This window comes from Leuciscus leuciscus (assembly GCF_965113295.1).
Source record: "Leuciscus leuciscus genome assembly, chromosome: 25".
Classification (NCBI taxonomy): domain Eukaryota; kingdom Metazoa; phylum Chordata; class Actinopteri; order Cypriniformes; family Leuciscidae; genus Leuciscus; species Leuciscus leuciscus.
The window spans coordinates 24415871-24436297 of record NC_138724.1 but is presented as its reverse complement, the minus strand read 5'-3'; the positions used below and the strand labels follow the sequence as shown (position 1 = coordinate 24436297).

Genomic DNA, 20427 nt, shown 5'->3' with positions numbered 1-20427 from the left:
ACAGAGACAGAAACAACACCTTCTACAACAACATCAACAGAGACAACTACAACCACTTCCACTCCAACAACTACTGTAACAACATCTACAGAGACAGAAACAACACCTTCTACAACAACATCAACAGAGACAACTACAACCACTTCCACTCCTACAACTACTGTAACAACATCTACAGAGACAGAAACAACACCTTCTACAACAACATCAACAGAGACAACTACAACCACTTCCACTCCAACATCTACTGTAACAACATCTACAGAGACAGAAACAACTGTTTCAACAAAACCTACGGTATCAGAGACATTAACCCCTGTCACTACAGTAACATCAACATCATCTACTATCATTTCTTCGACCAGCTTCACTGTACACACAGAGCCACCATCCAACTCCACAAAACCTGGACATCAGATAGTAAACACAACATCTACAATTCCCACTACAACCAGCAGTATCCCATGCGATCAGAAGGTAAACTAATCATGTTGGGCTAAGCACCAAAAGTGTCTTGGCCTAGCATTTGTTGGTTTTCTTAAAGTATCAGTGGTGCTTTCTACTGCCAATACTTAGGATTTGAACAAATCCCTAACCATATTTTCAATGTTTTGGTCGTTCCATACCTTTTGGGCTTTAAACATGAATGAGACCTGAAAATATGCCCTTTTTTGAGGAGAGATGTGCTATTACTTACTAAGCAATTAAATTACAACTTTGTGGTGGATGAAACGGGAGAAAAAATGTCATAGACTTACATGAAAGGATACACCCTGGTCATATTTGAGAGCCAGAATGAGTAGGTTATTTTGATTTTGGCCAGTAAGCTACTAGGAAGATAACGCTATAGCAACAACATAGCAGTGTTCTAATAAGAACTAAACAAACTAATCAAAGTTTAAGGTTTATTTTACCTACCACTTTATTTCGGTAGTCCACTTTAGACATTCTACTAACTATAAGTAAATTTGCAACTACATGTCAACTAAATCTTATTAGAGTATTAGTAGACTGTTAGTAAACTGTTAGTCAACTGTTAGGTTATGGTTATTTTCACAATTTTTTATCAACTTTTCCCCATTCACTAGTTAATTTCAAATGGTTTTGTGGTGTCACATTGCAAAACATTTTTAAACTACAAATATTCCATGTAATAAATGTATATGAGGTTATGAAAGCTGTATACAATAATAATAATAATAATTTGCATAATACTGTGTAAAATAGTTTTAGATGGAGTATAGTATGTTACACCTGAGGACATGCCAGCTTTCCAAAAGAATTTGTCAACCCACTTATCAATCGTCTATATATAAAATTTGATATAAAAAGTTATTTTAGTAGTCTTTTTTAACTCAATCCTTTTACAGTGTGACTCAACAGATGCAATCAAACCTTACTGTGTCAATGGACTTCCACCTGAGAAAGTGTATTACAACAATGGCTGTTGCTCCAAGTATGAGTGTCCATGTGAGTTTAAACTATGCTCAGTGAAATTGGTATATTATTAATATTATTCCCAATGGTAATATAAAAAATACACATATATTAATATTGTTCAGTTGCATTATATTTAACCTTGTTTTAAATGTTTTTCTGAAACAACAGGTAGATGCAACAGCTGGGGTGACCCTCATTACAAAACCTTTGATGGACAATATTATACTTTCCAAGGAAACTGCACTTATGTTTTGTTCCAAGAAATCATCCCAAGATACAATATCAGTGTCCATATTAAAAACTATTATTGTGATGTTAAAAATAATCTCGCCTGCCCAGAGTATGTCATTGTGAATTACAAATCCAATAAAATCAAGCTGACAAGCAACACTAAAGAAGTCCAGGTGAGTGCCACGACTATTTCAACACGAATTTGTTCTAACAAAATTGACAAAATATATCCCTAAAATACTTTCACTTTCATCAAATCACTGACAAGATCTTTTTCTAAAGATCAGATTTTCCTTTAGACATCAAGTGGCACCACAACACTGTACCAAAATTGTTTACTGTATCCAAAAATCTGACAGGGAATCACCATTCCTAAATCTCTTGAGACTTTATGTTTTTTCTCTAATACACATTCCCCTGGTTTCACAGGAAAGGCTTAAGCTAGTCCCAGACTAAAATGCATGTTTGAGCTGTTTTAACGGAAAATCATAAATATGTCCATGATGCCATGTATCTGAACAAGATGTCCAGGACCTCCAGCAGAAAAATAGGCCAGCATTATATTTATTTTTTAGTTTAATATTTAATTTTAAATTCAAAAATTATTCAAAAATATTCAAAATATTTAATTTTTAGTTTAATATGACCATTGAACCCAGTCCAATTTGAAGTACTGGTAGTGTCTGGCAACTGAATATGAATATGAAAACTGAATAGTTTTTTTTTTTTTTAAGGCTTTCTGTATATACTGTACATACGTCCTCTTCCTGGCAGATTCCTAACATCTTTAGTTGATTTGAACTTCTTAATTATTGCCCTGATAGTGGAAATGGGAATTTTCAATTCTTTAGCCATTTTCTTACTGCCACTTTCTATTTCATGAGTTCACACATACATGAAATCAGATATAGTAATTTATGCGTATTTAGCGTGCAGAATTTGGCCTGAACCCAGAGAAGAATGTGGGTATGTCACATAAAATCCATGTTAGCATCTCCCTTATTTGGAAAGCATTTTCTCTTTCCTTTTAAAAGGTGGTAAGATTACTCATTTTGCTTTCTTAATTATGGTTAGTTACATTTTATTATTATTTTCTTTTTAAGCAAATCATTTAGCATTGTTTTTCTCTGCTGTGCGAACCAGCGCTCTCATGTTGTTCATGGCAAATTGCAAAATAACCATATTCTATTACATGATTTTCATCGTAACTCCAAAATGCCTTGTTTCCCACAGGTCTTTGTTAATGATAAAGAGATGAAGCCAACAATCCAACTCGGAGATATAATCATTACCACTACTGGCATTACAGTGCTTGTGAATGTATCTGATATTAAAGTTGAGATTTTAGTCAGTGATCTAGGTGTTATTGTCAAACTCCCATTCTCGTACTTCCATGGTAATACTGAGGGACAATGTGGTGAGTACAGATCTCAGATCCCTTGGTGTAAAATGACAATGATAAATAAATTTGATTTTATCTGTCCGCTACAAAGATCGGTATCTCAAGACTTTGCCTGAATGTTTATTTGTTCATTTAAATTATCTGGTGACTGTGCCTGCAATCTGGTCTAGTATAATTAAAGTTCCCTTTCGTTGTCACTCCGAGTTACGTCGGATGACGACGAATGGGGTTTCGCTTAGAAAGCCTATCATCTTCGAGTATATAAAACGAGCCAATGGCAAAGAAATGCCATGGGTCTGCGGAATTTGCATAGCGTAACTCCGCCCCACCCTAGGGGTATATAAGGAAGTACGCTGCAACATGCAGATATGTTTTCGCTTCGGAGCCAAGTTGATTCACTTCACTCCACAGCCAATTCTGAGTTATCTCTATTCTCTTCGAGACGAGCCTCTCTCCAGGTGTTGGTGTGACAGCGAGTTCCAGCGAGTGCACATTCCCTGCTTATCTGTGCAGTGATTTGCCAGAGTTTGTGTGTTCATCTCCCTGGTCGCTTCAACACTTGTGGAGAAAATCTCCTTTCTAAAAGAGCTTGCACGCGGCACGTCTTTTTAAAGATGCCTCGCCCGTGCACTTCTGGTTGCGGTCGTCTAGTTTCTGACTCTGATGGGCACAATCGCTGTCTTGTGTGTCTGGGTATTGAGCACGCTAAGGCAGCGTTTGTGGATGAGTCATGTTCCCACTGCGGGAACATGCCCATCGCACGGTTGCGATCGAGACTCAATGATCTTCATGTGAGAGTCCCCTCATCCGCACCCCGATCTAGCAGCTCCGAGAGGGCTGGTACTTCGGCTGGCGGCCAGGGTGATCTGAGGGTTACGGTGTGGAACAAAGCGCCGACTATTCCACGCTCCACACCGTCCTCTAGCGCTGTGCAACCCGCGAGTCGTCCGAATGAGCCCGCTGTACAGTCCTCTGACTTGCCGCGGGTCTCATTCGGCGCTCCAGAGGAAGATTCTATGTCGATTGCTGCATCACAAGGTGGGCAGGAGTCCTCGGGAGAGGAAGATTCGGCTGTGCTGCCACCTTCGGGTGTCCCAGCATTGCCCGAGTCTGATCCCGAGCTGACGGCCATGCTTTCCCGGGCAGCCGCGGCCATTGGGCTCGAGTGGTCCCCGCCACCCGGTCCAGTGCGCTCGCGGCTGGACGATTGGTATTTGGGTGCGGCCGCTGATCCTCGTCAGCGCCCGACCCCAATTCCTTTCTTCCCGGATGTGCATGAGGAGGTCTCGAGGTCCTGGAAGGCACCCCTGTCTTCCCGTGATCGCTCGGCGACCTCCTCCGCCTTTCCTCCTCTCGATCAGGGGGCTGTCAAAGGGTACACTGGGGTTCCCCAGGTTGAACGCTCTGTGGCCATGCAATTATGTCCCCAGAGTGCTTCTTCCCGCGGCGACCCAAAGCACCCCTCCAAAGCCTGTAGGTTCTCCTCCACCCTTGTGGCGAAGGCCTATAGAGCTGCGGGGCAGGCAGCCTCCTCACTGCATGCCATGGCGACACTCCAGGTCTACCAGGCCCGGATGTTGCGTGACATGCACGAGGGGAGGACTGACCCAGGGCTCTTTGATGAGCTGCGTGCCGCCACCGACCTCGCTCTCCGGGCGACGAAGGTGACCGCACGCTCCCTGGGTCAGGTGATGTCCACCTGTGTGGTCCAGGAGAGACATCTGTGGCTCAACCTGGCTGATATGCGGGAGGCCGAGCGAACCCGGTTCCTCGACACCCCCATATCCCAGGCTGGCCTCTTCGGCGGGGCAGTCGAGGACTTTGCCCAGCAGTTCTCGGCTGCCCAGAAGCAGACTGAGGCTCTAAAACATGTCCTGCCCCGACGGCCCGCTGCTGCCCCCCAGCCGTCGGCACAGGCGCCTCAGCCCGCTCGCCGCCGTGGACGCCCTCCCGCGGTTCCCCTCCCTCCCGGACGGCCCCAGCAGCAGCCTCCATCTGGGCCGCCTCGTGGAGGAAGCCGTAGGAAGGCGTCACAGCCCCCTCCAGCCCCGCGCCCCGCTAAACGCCAGGCCAAGCGGCGCTCCTGAGATGGGCTGCTCAGAGATGGCTCTCAGTTCTGTACAGGAGACGGTAGCAGGGCCGCTCCTTCCCCCGGTGGAGGGCCGGGGGAGAATCCTTGGTTTTCCCACCCCCGCTGCTCGTCCCTCGACGGGCAGCACCCTAATGTGGTTAAAGACAGAACTGACATACCCATCTCTGAGCACACAGAGTTCTCGGATGGCAGTGCGCGACGCTCACGGGCCTCGCCACTCTCATCCCCCTCTGTCGCCAGACCCCTGCCAGAGCATGCCCCCGTGGGACGCTGGTCCTCCCCTGGCATCCTCTGGCAGGACGCGGTTAATGACCGTGCCCCCGCACAGGGCCGCTATGCCACCCTCGCCTGGGCCGGTCATTCCGCCTCGCTGCACCACCGAGGGTACGTCTGTGGTCCGCATGACCCCGCTGGTACAGTTTTTGGGAGCCTGGTTAGAGCTTCCCAGACTGTCCCGCTGGGTCGCGAGGACCATCAGGCTCGGCTACGCGATTCAGTTCGCGCGATCTCCTCCCCGTTTCAGGGGAGTCCGCTTCACAATAGTCGGTGGCAATGCCCCTGTCATGAGAGCGGAGGTCGCCACCCTACTGGCGAAGGGTGCGATCGAGATTGTCCCTCCAGCCGAAATGAGGTCCGGCTTCTACAGCCCTTACTTCATTGTACCGAAGAAGACCGGTGGGTTACGGCCAATCCTGGACCTGCGCGTCTTGAACCGCTCCCTTCACAGGATGCCGTTCAAGATGCTCACGGCCATACGCATTTTCGAATGTGTGCGGCCGCAGGATTGGTTTGCAGCGATCGACCTGAAGGACGCCTACTTCCATGTCTCCATTCTTCCTCGACACAGACCGTTCTTACGGTTTGCTTTCGAGGGGCAGGCATACCAGTACGCGGTTCTCCCTTTCGGGCTAGCCCTGTCTCCTCGCGTCTTTACGAAGGTCGTCGAGGCAGCCCTTGTTCCCCTTCGGGAACACGGGGTTCGCATCCTGAACTATCTCGACGACTGGCTGATCCTAGCTCACTCTCGAGACCAGGTTTGCGAACACAGGGACCTAGTGCTCCGGCACCTAGCTCGTCTGGGCCTTCGGGTCAACTGGGAGAAGAGCAAACTCTGCCCCGTGCAGAGGATCTCTTTTCTCGGTATGGATATCGACTCGGTCGCCATGTGCGCGCAGCTTACGAGCGAGCGCGCGCAGTCACTGCTGACTTGCCTTCGTCAATTCGAGGGCAAGAGTGCGGTCCCACTGAAACTTTTTCAGAGGCTCCTGGGGCATATGGCATCCGCAGCCGCAGTTACGCCGCTCGGATTGCTTCATATGAGACCGCTTCAGCTTTGGCTTCGCGATCGAGTCCCGAGGTGGGCATGGCAACACGGCACGCTCCGAGTCCCAGTGACTCCGGCCTGCCGTCAGACCTTCACCCCGTGGTCGAACCTCAGTTTTCTACGGGCCGGAGTGCCCTTAGAACGAGCTTCCAGGCATGTTGTTGTATCAACGGATGCCTCCACCACGGGCTGGGGCGCCATGTGCAATGGACATGCTGCCGCGGGCTCCTGGACAGGTCCCCAACGCCTTTGGCATGTCAATTGCCTCGAGTTGCTGGCTGTACGCCTTGCCCTGCACCGCTTCCGGGCGTTGCTCAGGGGTCAACACGTACTAGTCCGTTCAGACAATACCGCCACAGTAGCGTACATCAACCGTCAAGGTGGTCTACGCTCCCGCCGTATGTCGCAACTCGCCCGCCACCTCCTCATATGGAGTCAGAAGCATCTGAGGTCGCTTCGAGCCATTTATATCCCGGGAGAGCTGAACCGTGCGGCCGACGAGCTGTCTCGGCTTCGGCCTCTCGCTGGAGAATGGAGACTCCATCCCCAGTCGGTCCAGCTGATTTGGGATCAGTTCGGGGACGCTCAGATAGATCTGTTTGCCTCCCACGACTCGTCCCATTGCGACCTGTTTTATTCCCTGACCGAGGGCACGCTCGGCACAGATGCACTGGCGCACAGCTGGCCGCGGGGCCCACGCAAGTATGCGTTTCCCCCAGTGAGCCTTCTTGCGCAGACTTTGCGCAAGATCAGGGAGGACGAGGAGCAGGTGATATTGGTTGCCCCGTATTGGCCCAACCGCACCTGGTTCCCAGAACTAGTACTCCTCGCGACAGCACCTCCCTGGCCTATTCCTCTGAGGAAGGACCTGCTTTCTCAGGGACGGGGCACCCTATGGCACCCTCATCCCGATCTTTGGAACCTCCACGTGTGGCTCCTGGACGGGACGAGGTAGGTTTGAGTACCCTACCACCAGCGGTGGTGGCTACCATCACTTCCGCTAGAGCATCGTCCACGAGACATGTCTATGCGTTGAAGTGGAACCTCTTCGTCAACTGGTGTTCTTCTAAACATCAAGAACCCACGAAATGCCCGATCAGTGTCGTGCTTTCCTTCCTGCAAGAAGGGTTGGAGCGAAGGCTGTCTCCCTCCACCCTGAAGGTGTATGTTGCCGCCATTGCCGCACATCACGACGCAGTCGAAGGTAAGTCCGTTGGAAAGCACGACCTGATCATCAGGTTCCTGAGAGGAGCGAGGAGACTGAATCCTCCTCGCCCTCCTCTCGTTCCCTCTTGGGACCTCTCAGTGGTTTTAACTGCCCTGCAGAGTGCTCCCTTTGAGCCTCTGCAATCAGTGGAGCTTAAGTTCCTGTCTATGAAGACAGCGCTCCTGGTTGCATTGGCCTCTATCAAGAGGGTAGGGGACCTGCAGGCATTCTCGGTTGACGAAGCGTGCCTGGAATTCGGGCCGGCTAATTCTCACGTGATCCTGAGACCCCGGCCTGGATATGTGCCCAAGGTTCCCACCACACCCTTTCGAGACCAGGTGGTGAACCTGCAAGCGCTGCCCTTGGAGGAGGCAGACCCAGCCTTGGCACTGCTCTGTCCAGTACGCGCCCTCCGTGCTTACGTAGACAGAACGCAGTGTTTCAGGACCTCTGACCAGCTCTTTGTCTGTCATGGTGGGAAGCTGAAGGGAAAGGCTCTCTCCAAGCAAAGGTTGTCTCACTGGATAGTGGACGCCATTGCTTTGGCTTACCAGCAGCAAGGTCGACCATGCCCCCTTGGTGTGACGGCCCACTCCACCCGGAGTGTGGCATCCTCTTGGGCTCTAGCGCATGGCGCCTCGCTAACAGACATCTGCAGAGCTGCAGGCTGGGCGACACCTAACACATTCGCGAGATTCTACAATCTCCGAGTGGAGCCAGTTTCTTCTCATGTACTCGCTTCAACTAGCCGGTAATAGATTCTGCTCAGGTGTCTTCGCTTGCTCGCCATTCCTCTCCACGGATGGGATACGTGCGATTATTCCTCAGGTGAGCCTCATAAGCCCTGAGTCTCCTCCAGCACTGACGATGTCATCGCCAGAGTTGCCACCGGCAGCTTTCGCGCTTGGCTAGGTGCCTCCATGTGCATGGTTCCCCCTCTGGGCGACCCCCACATGTGTATTCCCACTGTAAGCCTCTCTGAGCATGTGTCTTTCCCTTGGCAAGCCACCTTGCCACCCCTGGGGTTGAAATATTCCACCTGCGGCTGGATACCCCAGTGTTCTCCATATGCAGCCCTCCGGGGTCATATGTGTATTCCAAGTCCCCCCCTTCGGGTTGGGCATGTTTGCATATTTCCACTGAGATATGCTTCCCAGTGTACCTTGGTTTAATCCTGTGTTAAGTAGGAGTCCTTCGTCCGTGCCAGTCTCACGACAGGGAGCTCACACTTACGCAGGGCACTGGAAGACAGTCGGGAGGTGGCGTGATTTCACTGGGAACCCCATTCGTCGTCATCCGACGTAACTCGGAGTGACAACGAAAGGGAACGTCTCGGTTACGTATGTAACCCTCGTTCCCTGAGTAGGGAACGGAGACGTTACGTCTCCCTGCCACTTCCGCTGTACCGCTGGAACGCCTGAGTTCAGTCTCGGCTCCTCAGCGAAGACATATCTGCATGTTGCAGCGTACTTCCTTATATACCCCTAGGGTGGGGCGGAGTTACGCTATGCAAATTCCGCAGACCCATGGCATTTCTTTGCCATTGGCTCGTTTTATATACTCGAAGATGATAGGCTTTCTAAGCGAAACCCCATTCGTCGTCATCCGACGTAACGTCTCCGTTCCCTACTCAGGGAACGAGGGTTACATACGTAACCGAGACGTTTTCTATCTACCTAAATAGTGTGACTTGTTCAACAACATGTCTAATGTTTCTGTATTTTTTTTTTTTTTTTTTTTTTTTTACTTTATACTGTTGACATTATTAAGGGGTCTGTGACAATAACACAGCAAATGACTGCAGACTCCCTAACGGAACAATTGACAAATCGTGTGAGAGCATGGCACAGTTCTGGATGGTACCCCCAGGATGCAATCCTCCTAATGTAACTACAACAAATAAAACTTGTGCATCGGAAATGTACAACACCTGTGAACTCATCAAGAGCAAGTAAGACAAAGCCAAAGCTTTAATCTTTCAAAATGTAATCATAACTGCATAATTGCTCTGTTCCACAACTTAGCAAGCTGCCTACGCAGACATCATACGCATGCTTCTGACTCAAAAACTGTTCCAGATGTAATAATAATAATAATAATAAACTTTATTTTCTATAGTGCCTTTAAAAGTAGCATTTCAAAGCGCTTCACAAAAATAAGATCAAATAATTTTTTTTACAAACAATGCATTAATGAAAGTGAAATACAAACAAAGATAAAATACAAAAAAAACACTATTAAAAGTTCAACAATTAAATAGAAAATATGATAATTACTAAATAATCAGGTAAAAACTATCCCAGCAGCCAGAGAATTCCAAAGTTTTGGAGCGATTGAAGAAAAAGCCCTATCACCCATAGATTTTAAACGAGTAAGCGGAACAATTAAAAGGCCAGCTTCCAAGGAGCGGATCATGCGCTGGTGTGTAGGGGGTTAAAAGCTCAGAGAGATAATGAGGTGCCAATCCATACAAAACCTTTTAAGTAACCATGAGAATTTTAAAATCGACACGGAATCTGACAGGGAGCCAGTGTAAAGATTCCAAGACAGGAGTGATCCTGTTTCCAGATAGGATTGGAGCTGCTGAATTTTGAACTAACTGTCATTTATTTAGGGTAGCTTTTGAAACCCCGGCCAGCAAAGCATTGCAATAATCAATCCGAGAAAATACAAAGATGTTAATTCATTTTTCAGCCACTGGGAATGATAACATAGGACACAATCTGGCAATATTTCTAAGATGAAAAAATTATGTCTTGCTCTTGACAGTGTTCTGAACATGAGGAACAAATGTTAAATGAGCATGAAATATCACCCCCAATTTTTCTTTTTCTTTTGTTTGAAATTCCAGTGTAGAGCCATCTACACTTAAGCGCACATAAAAACCACAATTGTCAAAGTGCGATTCATCTTGCTCTATTCGTTTACCACTAGCGCATGCTGATGACGTTTTATTCTTCTATACAAACTTGCGCCGTAGACTACGATTCAATAGGTGTCATCATCGTATAGTCTATGCATGTTGTACCCAAGATTATTAGATCCATGTCGTACAGTGTGGTCTGTAATGATCTTAATTGCCGAAATCGCACACTCTGTAGCAGGCATTGAACAAAGAAACACAACAAAGAAAGTCACATGGTAACTTTCTCTGAAGGACCATGCTGTCCTGCAAAATTTAGCTCTAGCCCTAATCAAACACACTTCAACAAGTTAATCAAGGTGATTTTGATCAAGGTTGGAGCTAAACTGCAGGAAAGTGGTCCATATTTTCCTTTTTAGGTGAACTGTCCTAAAAGTATTTAATTTTGTATCTCTGATTTAAATTTTTTTTTTGCTATATTGAAAGTAACAATTTTGCATGTTCTTTACAGATTATTTGAAAAATGCCATGGGGTTATTCCATATCAAAGCTATTATGAAGCATGCAAATATGATGTGTGTGCTCTTAAAAATAAGTCTGTTGCATGTATCAGCCTGGAGGCTTATGCACAGCAATGCGGCCAGCAGTCTGTTTGTGTGGACTGGAAAAACTCACCTGACCTCAAAGGGCTATGCGGTAAAACAGCTAAATTAACCCACCATTGCAGTACTTTATCACAGAGTATTTTCTTTTAGTATTTTTAAGGCATCTTTTCATTTTAATACTCCACTTTAATACTCCTCAACTGTGGCAATTCATTATGTTGATATAGTAAGCATACCTAACACATTTGCACTTATAAGAGGACTCTGAATTTATTAATTGTTGGTTTCCATAACAGAATACAAGTGCCCAAGTAACAAAGTCTACAAGGCATGTGGGCCTAAAATAGAAAAAACCTGCAGTACAAGGTAATGGTCTAATCTCTAGTCATGACATAACATCATCTTTGTGTAGAGTAAATGTAATACTAAATGCTCCAAATATTACAGTATGTAACAGTCTTCTATTGTATTTAAATACCAGATACAATGATTTGTTTGTGGAGAAAGATTGCCAAGGCAAAAATTGTCAAAAAACATTCATGGAAGGTTGTTTCTGTCCTGACAACACATATCTTATTAGTTCAACGACAGATAAATGTACACCTAACTGCGGTAAGAGATGTTACTTCATTTACTCTCTTATAGTTGAATGCTCTTTATGCCATACTTTTGTTAATTTTGTATCAATCCCTCCTTGTAGATTGTATGGGCCCTGATGGATTACCTACACTGGTATGTCTCTGTTGTGGGTTACATTTTCCTTCAAAAGCAACATTAAAAATGCCATGTAGGATTGTGTTTTTTGTAACTTATTTGTTCTAGGGTCCTACCTCAAGGTAGGATTGAAAATGCAGCCTTGTGTTAAAAGCAGATGGTGTTAACTACATTGCCACAAGCTAACCATTACTCATTTTGCTCAATTTAGTCAGCCTATTAATAATCAAAACTAACTAGCATTAACTAAGTGTCACTAATGATCATCTTCTTTTGTAGCCTGGGGATTCATGGATCTTTAACTGTACCACATACAACTGCTCCATTGACAGCTTTGGTGTTGTGGAAGAGCCTGTTAAGTGTCCCACCATAAAACCCTGTGACAAAGAATACAAAACAACAATTAAAAACTGCTGTCCAACCTGTGGTTAGTCAAAATAAATGTTTTTAAGTCATTCTGAATATATAAAACTTGTTAGCGAGTACTTTTGTGACAGTACATCATAATAATAAAGATTAAGAATTTGAACCAGACAAGCACTTACAAGGTATTCCGACAGTTTGACAACAAAAATGACTAATCTAGTTTGAGACCACCTTAAAAAAATTTCCACTTTTGAGCTAAAAAAATAGAACTAAAACAATGCATCCAAACATTCAACAATTTTTTTAAATGACTCGCTGTTTCATCTCAAACCATTCAGAGTGTGATCTCGAGCTGTGTCTTCAGAAGAAATGTGATGTTGGATTTGAGTTGGCAGCAAATACGACTAATAATAGTTGCTGTCCAGCCTGTGGTAAGTCTCAGATTTTTTATTCATCTACATTTTTTAGATGAAGTAGTCTGAGTAATTGTTCATATATTATTGCTGTTATAGTAAACATACTTTACAAGGAAATTCAATGGACATATTTTGTAGCATATATGTCAGGATTTACTGAACTGAATTAGTAAGCAATTTCTAATATTATTTATTTTTCTGACCAGTGCGCAAAGAAGTCTGTGTGTACAATAACACTGAATACAAGGTGAGGTGCTAGGTTCATTTGTTTACTCTAATTACATACGATAGGAAAAGCCTGGAATTTTAAAATGACCACAAATGTTGGGTTCACATTCCTTACTTTACTCTTCTCTCTAGCCTGGAGTTAAAATCCCCATGGAGCCTTGTGTGGAATGTTACTGTGAAATGGATAAAGACCCAAAGACTCAACTACACAATGTGACATGTTTCACTAAAGTCTGTGCACCTTGTGCTGAGGTAATAATTAAACTTTACACTTGTAGTAAGGCGAACAATAAATATACCATTTTTTAATTTATTTTTTATAGTTTGGATGGTTACAGTATCAGTCGTGTGTACTACTACTATAAGAATGTGACCGATTTATATTATACTGTAAACTCCCAGATAGAAAGTCACTGTACATTCTCTCACATTTGGCTATACTGTCTGCGCAGCCTCTCTCAAGGAGAGACCATTGCTCATACCATCTCATTTAAAGTATGTCCTGTACCTCTCGACTGACCTTTTCCTCCCTATTGTCTCTGCTCACCTTCACACACCATTGGTTTGCAATGGTTTTGGGTGTCTTCTTTATTTCACACACCCATTTCTTGGTCCTCTAGAACCCAGAATAGAAATCACTGATTATCACCTCTTGCTCTCTCCTCAACCCTTTACTCATAGAGTTAAGTAATCTGAGTGGTAAATGCATAAAAGGTGATTATTAAAACGACAAACTTGTTTTTTCACCTCAAGGGCTCTGAATATGTGAAACAAAAAGGAGAGTGCTGTGGAACATGTGTACCAAAGAACTGTACTTACATATCAGACAACACTACATATACTCTCCAGGTACATCTGAAATTTTTTTTTTTTACTTTTCTTTATTCTTTCAGTTCCCCAAACAAAGAATCTGCTCTGTTCTTCAATCCTCACCAAGTCTGTCTGTCTTTTGTTAGGCTGGACAAGTCCACAGTTCCAAATGTGAAACTGTAACCTGTCGTGAAATGAATGGCTCGCTTGTGACTGAGAAGAGCATAAGAGAATGTCCTTACTTGAGTTCACATGACTGTGGGCCTGTAAGTAGAAGCTCTAGCTTCAACTCTACATACATGGCACACTTGCTCTGGATGTATTTTGCATGGCTGTCACTTTCTGAAGTAGCCTATCACCATGATTTTACAGGGGTGATATTGCCTTCTTAAACTTTTACATCCAACCAAATAATCCATAAGTAATCAGATTGATGTGCTTTCTTTAATAATATGTATTGTATGAAGCTAGCGTGGTAATGCTTAAAGGACAAGTTTGGTATTTTACACTTAAAGCCCTGTTTTCAGATAGTTTCTGATGAAATACAATGGTTAAGATTGAAATTTGGACAAATGCTGCTGTCCCGAGAATTTTAGGTTTTTGTGGTAGCACCCCCCACCTATACAACGGTTGCATAGGTGCACTGGAAAAATTGTTCGTTTACAAAGACGTGAAACTCACAGAGTGGTCAGGGGTGTTCACTGATATGCTCACACAAAAATCACTGCAAAAGATGCTTTCAAACAGGTGTTTTACCATTCGTTGTAAAACTGTGGACCTATTTTTCCAAACGCCTCACACCCGTACATTCTTCCGTTGAGAGCTTGAATAATAGACTCTCCAGCCCAGTTGGTGGTGATAATGCACCTTTGCCAATTGCAAGCAAACCACTGGCATTTCATTGAATACACAGAAGAAGCAGAAGAAGAAGCGGCGGAGTAATACCGTAAAGGTGCTGCGGTCTCACAGCACGTCCTATACAAGTCAATGGAGTTGGACAAAAACTACGATAAAACCTGTTGGAAAGCATCTTTTGCAGCGATTTTTGTGTGAGCATATCAGTGAACACCCCTGACCACTCGATGAGTTTCACGTCTTTGTAAACGAAAGTTTAATGCGTTTTAGGAAGGATTATTCAAGTGCACCTATGCAGCCATTGTTAAGGTGGGGGGGTGCTAACACAAAAACCTAAAATTCTCGGGACAGCAGCATTTGTCCAAAGTTCAATCTTAACCATTGTATTTCATCAGAAACGATCTGAAAACAGGGCTTTAAGTGTAAAATACCGAACTTGTCCTTTAACATTCGTAACTACCAAATACATGCATTACACGTCTTAAAAACATTATTTTCAAGAATACAAAATATTCTTAACTTGAAAACAAGAATGTTTTGTGAATCCGACCCTGGTTCTTTTTAATGAGTCTGTGCAAAAGAGTGAAATATTCAAACTAAAACATGTTTTTACACACAAAGGGGCAATCATATGTGAAAAAAGTTGGAGAGTGCTGTGGAGAATGTATACAAATGGAATGTATATATGATGCGCCAGACAATACCAGACATACTCTCAAGGTACATTCTCAAACTTTTCTTTATTCTTTCAGTTCCCCAAACAAAGAATCTGCTCTGTTCTTCAATCCTCAAGAAGTCTGTCTGTCTTTTGTTAGGCTGGACAAGTCCACAGTTCCAAATGTGAAAATGTAACCTGTCGTGAAATGAATGGCTCGCTTGTGACTGAGAAGAGCATAAGAGAATGTCCTTACTTGAGTTTACATGACTGTGGGCCTGTAAGTAGAAGCTCTAGCTTCAACTCTACACATGGCACACTTGCTCTGGATGTATTTTGCATGGCTGTCACTTTCTGAAGTAGCCTATCACCATGATTTTACAGGGGTGATATTGCCTTCTTAAACTTTTACATCCAACCAAATAATCCATAAGTAATCAGATTGATGTGCTTTCTTTAATAATATGTATTGTATGAAGCTAGTGTGGTAATGCTTAATATTTGTAACTACCAAATACATGCATTACACGTCTTAAAAACATTCTTTTCAAGAATACAAAATATTCTTAATTTGAAAACATGAATGTTTTGTGAATCCGACCCTGGTTCTTTTTAATGAGTCTGTGCAAAAGAGTGAAATATTCAAACTAAAACATGTTTTTACACACAAAGGGGCAATCATATGTGAAAAAAGTTGGAGAGTGCTGTGGAGAATGTATACAAAGGCAATGTATATATGATGCGCCAGACAATACCAGACATACTCTCAAGGTACATTCTCAAACATTCTCAAACTTTTCTTGATTCTTTCAGTTCCCCAAACAAAGAATCTGCTCTGTTCTTCAATCCTCACCAAGTCTGTCTGTCTTTTGTTAGGCTGGACAAGTCCACAGTTCCAAATGTGAAACTGTAACCTGTCGTGAAATGAATGGCTCGCTTGTGACTGAGAAGAGCATAAGAGAATGTCCTTACTTGAGTTTACATGACTGTGGGCCTGTAAGTAGAAGCTCTAGCTTCAACTCTACACATGGCACACTTGCTCTGGATGTATTTTGCATGGCTGTCACTTTCTGAAGTAGCCTATCACCATGATTTTACAGGGGTGATATTGCCTTCTTGTTTACCAGCTAAACTTTTACATGCAACCAAATAATCCATAAGTAATCAGATTGATGGCTTTCTTTAATAATAATATGTATTGTATGAAGCTAGCGTGGTAATGCTTAACATTTATAACTACCAAATACATGCATTACACGTCTTAACAACATTATTTTCAAGAATACAAAATATTCTTAACTTGAAAACATGAATGTTTTGTGAATCCTACCCTGGTTCTTTTTAATGAGTCTGTGCAAAAGAGTGAAATATTTAAACTAAAACATGTTTTTACACACAAAGGGGCAATCATACGTGAAAAAAGATGGAGAGTGCTGTGGAGAATGTATACAAAGGCAATGTATATATGATGCGCCAGACAATACCAGACATACTCTCCAGGTACATTCTCAAACATTCTCAAACTTTTCTTTATTCTTTCAGTCCACTAGACAAAACATCTGCTGTATTCTTCTATCCTAATATAGCCTATCTGTCTTTTTGTTTAGGATCGAGAGGGGTACAAGTTCAAATGTACGACTGCTTCCTGCCGTGAAGTGAATGGCTCGTTAGTAATTATGGAGAGCATTAAAAAATGCCCTGACTTTAATCCAGGGTACTGTGTGCCAGTAAGTACAATCTCTATATTCAACTCCATACATGACACACTTGTTCAGTTTGTATTTTATATGCCTGTTGCTTTCTGCTAGTGCTTAAGTATGGACATATTACTTTTTCCCCACATTTCTCCAGACTAAGGTCAACGCTCAAAACAATTAACAGGGCCAAAGAAACACTCATACTTTAGCAAAACAAAAGTTGCACTTGGGTTTTAGTATATCAAAGAGGGGAAAAATTCCTGTCATCATTTAATCAACCTCATGTTATTCCAACCAATGAAAGAGGATGAGGGGCCATGGGCTGTCAGATTCATAAAAACATTAAAAGTAGCCCATACAACTCTTATTCCAAGTCTTCTTTACAATATGTGAGGAACTGACCAAAATTGAAGTTGTTGTCTGAACAGCCATGGCCAACATTCACGTGTACTGTCCAAAAAAGATCGGCTTGGAAATTCTGCGATAAATATCACCTTTTGTGTTTCATTCAAGAAAGAAAGTAATAAAGGATGAGTAACTAATGACAAAATGGTGTGAATTATTCCTTTAATACTTTAGACGGCAGTGTTAACTGTTCAACCTGGGATTAGAAACTTTTTGTAGTAAAATATGTACTTTTTAGTTTAAATATGCAATATGTTTTGGAAAATTGGATAAATGTTTTGAGAGATTTGACCATATTTTATGAAATGCGTAAATAATGTACTCTTTTCTATTATTTGTGTCTTTACAGGGAACAATTAAATTTGACATAGATGGATGTTGCCAAATCTGTAAGATATTCTTTATACAAACCTTCCTGACACAGTATTTTGTCCACCCAATTGTGTTTATGTAGCTCATTTATGTTAAGTAAATAAAAAAAATATTATAATAGGCACTGCTTAAAATGCAATGCATGTACTGTTGATGAGATTTAGTCTCAAGCTTACCTGCTTCCATTATCTTTCAGGTGAACCCAGCAACTGTGTTCTTGGGAAGAACCTCACCCGTCTGCATGTCAATGATTGCACTTCCATCGAGGATGTGGAAGTCACTTCATGCACTGGCCACTGTGACACCAAATCAATGTGAGAGCACACACATGGTCAATAAATTCTTAACTTTTAGGAAATGTGGATCGTCAACCATAATACAATGTGAACGTTTTTATTTTATTTTATTTTATTGTATTATTATAAAAAATGTAGGGACTTCACTCAGTAGGGACTGCAGTTATTGATAGATAAACTTATATTTCCCATTAACTAAAGCTAAATAAAACCACCATTTTAAAGAGGGGATACAGACATTTGATGCATTTAACATGCTACTTTTTATGCTAAGTTACTGTTATGTTAGATAACAGTTTATCTAAAATATCTAATAATTCCCCCAAAAAACAATGCTTTAAAAATAGTAATGGGACACCACATTGAACTATGCTTATGAAATGTGAGGGGAACTTACTTCATACATCCACTAAAAATTGCCTTGACACCAGCTGCTAAAATGTCTCCAAACAAAAAATGGCTCAGAAAAGAGAACTTAGCTCTGCGGAAATCTCCAACATCATTTGTAAGCAGTAGCCATTTGGTTTGATATTTTGTCAGGTATCCAATGAAATTCATACACTTTTTAGTGTGCCTTTGTGTGGATACTGTATAATAGGATAAACTCACATCCAGCTGATCTACACTCATATGACTGATGTTTTCTTGGAATCCTGCACAGGTATTCAATGGAAGAGAACATCATGAAGCACAGCTGTTCTTGCTGTCGAGAGGAGACAACAAAGAATCGACCCGTGACGCTGAAGTGTGCCAATAGCAGTGAGATCCTTCATCACTACACATATGTTGAGAGCTGCACATGCACTCCTACCAAGTGTGTGGACTAGAAGAACTCTGGATAAAAAGATCCTGCTTGACTTCTGCCGATTTAAAGATGACTCAATAATCTGTCACTAAAAAGCAACAATTTTAAAATATATAACTGAAAATGACAATAACAATGATTTAAGCTGATTGTTGAAGTGCATTAATGGCTAAAATTATTTTGGCAAATATTGCACCACTTATTTTTTCTTTGTGGTTTGATCTAGGGGTATTAGTTAACTCTAAGAATAATCTATTTAGTGGGTTCTTGAATGGGGCATTTTTGTATTCTTTAGACTCTCTGGTAATGCATGATATAATGATGTATTTTTCTTCCCAATGAAATGAATTAAAATCAAAATAAAGCATAATAAAGAGCATCAATTACAGTCTCCTGAATTTTTTTCAGTAAAATGCCAGTCTGCATACATCGATTAAACAAAGCATTGAAGTAAAAACTTTGATCTGAAAGTAATCCTGCTGTTTTACTTGATGAAATGTAGGATTTCTTACTCTGAATTGATCATTTTAGGCCATTTAGTATAGTATTCTTAATCTGCAGTATATGGTTTCATATTTACAATGAAAATGCTTAAATCCTAAAACTTTCCTATGACCATCTTTAATTTAGATTTTGAATTCTTCTGTAGGCTATACATTAAGCATTCAGCACTCATTTAATGTTGTATTCTGTTCTTGTGTAAACACAACCATTTTCTATAGCCTATTACTAAATAAAATGTAAAATATTTAGCCTCACTTCTTTGATAATTCAAACATAGCGATCATCACTCGCGTGAACAAGCAACGATTTGCCTCCAATTGACGATCTTTATTAACTGTCGGGCGGGAAATCAGCGCTAAAATCATGTAGTGTGTGGTTTGTAATTAAACAAATAAAATGTAGTGTGTAATAAGATGAGATTGAGTTAGATGGCCATTGTCAAAATAAACCCCTTCAAACTGTACAGTATTCCTTATTTCTTTAAATAGTCTATTCTTTTCAGGCAACTAGGGTTATTAAAAGTACACTTAATGACAAAAAAAACTTTGATGTTTTGATCTGCTATTCATTCCATAAAGATGTTTTTCTTGACATGCCTGGAGAGTTGTGTAAATTTAACAAGGCTAAATCTCAGGCCAAAGATTTTCCTCACACAATATTTCTCAAGCTTGTAAGGAAAGAACAGTTTGAGAGCTGAATTCATACCATCTTGCAGGTCTCTTCTTGAAGAATACTCATTTTGTCCCAGAGGTCATAAACTTTCCATCTTATTCAGGAGGTGAAGAGTTGGGAAATGAGGAATCGCATTCGCAAAATGTGTGCATTTTCAATTTAATGCAATTTGCGAGTATACCTTCACCAACCTTCACGTAAAGTACGTTTTTTGAACAAAGTTGAGGTAATTTGCTTGTATCGACTGCAGCCCTTTCAGTAGATCCACGTCTGGGACATCATTACAGTCACCACAGAGACAACGTTAATGCACTAGCGGTGTTTGAGAATTAAACAGGATAAATAGAAACCTTATATTTACCGCTGCTATCATCTCAAACTAAACAAGGGTGTGAGTTCTGAAGAACTGTGTGGAGAAGATACATAGTACAGTATGATGCACTACACCAGAATTTACTCTAAATGTGT

The 20427-nt window shown here is 42.3% G+C and overlaps 1 protein-coding gene across 1 annotated transcript; it reads left to right on the top strand.

Annotated features, from left to right (window-relative positions):
• Positions 1-25: 25 nt before the first annotated feature.
• On the top strand, positions 26-19166 carry LOC309490915 (intestinal mucin-like protein). Its single transcript, XM_082160245.1, has 24 exons — positions 26-477; positions 1371-1470; positions 1609-1844; positions 2905-3088; positions 9467-9647; positions 11071-11255; positions 11461-11530; positions 11646-11776; positions 11865-11896; positions 12158-12305; positions 12583-12675; positions 12867-12907; positions 13021-13140; positions 13642-13737; positions 13845-13964; positions 15175-15273; positions 15369-15488; positions 15881-15979; positions 16085-16204; positions 16610-16708; positions 16816-16935; positions 17660-17699; positions 17879-17996; positions 18640-19166. Exons 4-24 carry the CDS (start codon positions 2926-2928, stop codon positions 18803-18805), a joined length of 2361 nt encoding a protein of 786 aa, XP_082016371.1. The 5' UTR covers positions 26-477; positions 1371-1470; positions 1609-1844; positions 2905-2925; the 3' UTR covers positions 18806-19166.
• The last annotated feature ends 1261 nt before the right edge of the window (positions 19167-20427 follow it).

Bases quoted from the DNA above. Each gene is read 5' to 3' on its own strand.
- LOC309490915 (XM_082160245.1), top strand. From the start codon at position 2,926: ATGAAGCCAACAATCCAACTCGGAGATATAATCATTACCACTACTGGC. The intron at 15,489-15,880 runs GTAAGTAGAAGC...TTACACACAAAG, and splicing joins GTTTACATGACTGTGGGCCT to GGGCAATCATATGTGAAAAA. The intron at 15,980-16,084 runs GTACATTCTCAA...GTCTTTTGTTAG, and splicing joins ATACCAGACATACTCTCAAG to GCTGGACAAGTCCACAGTTC.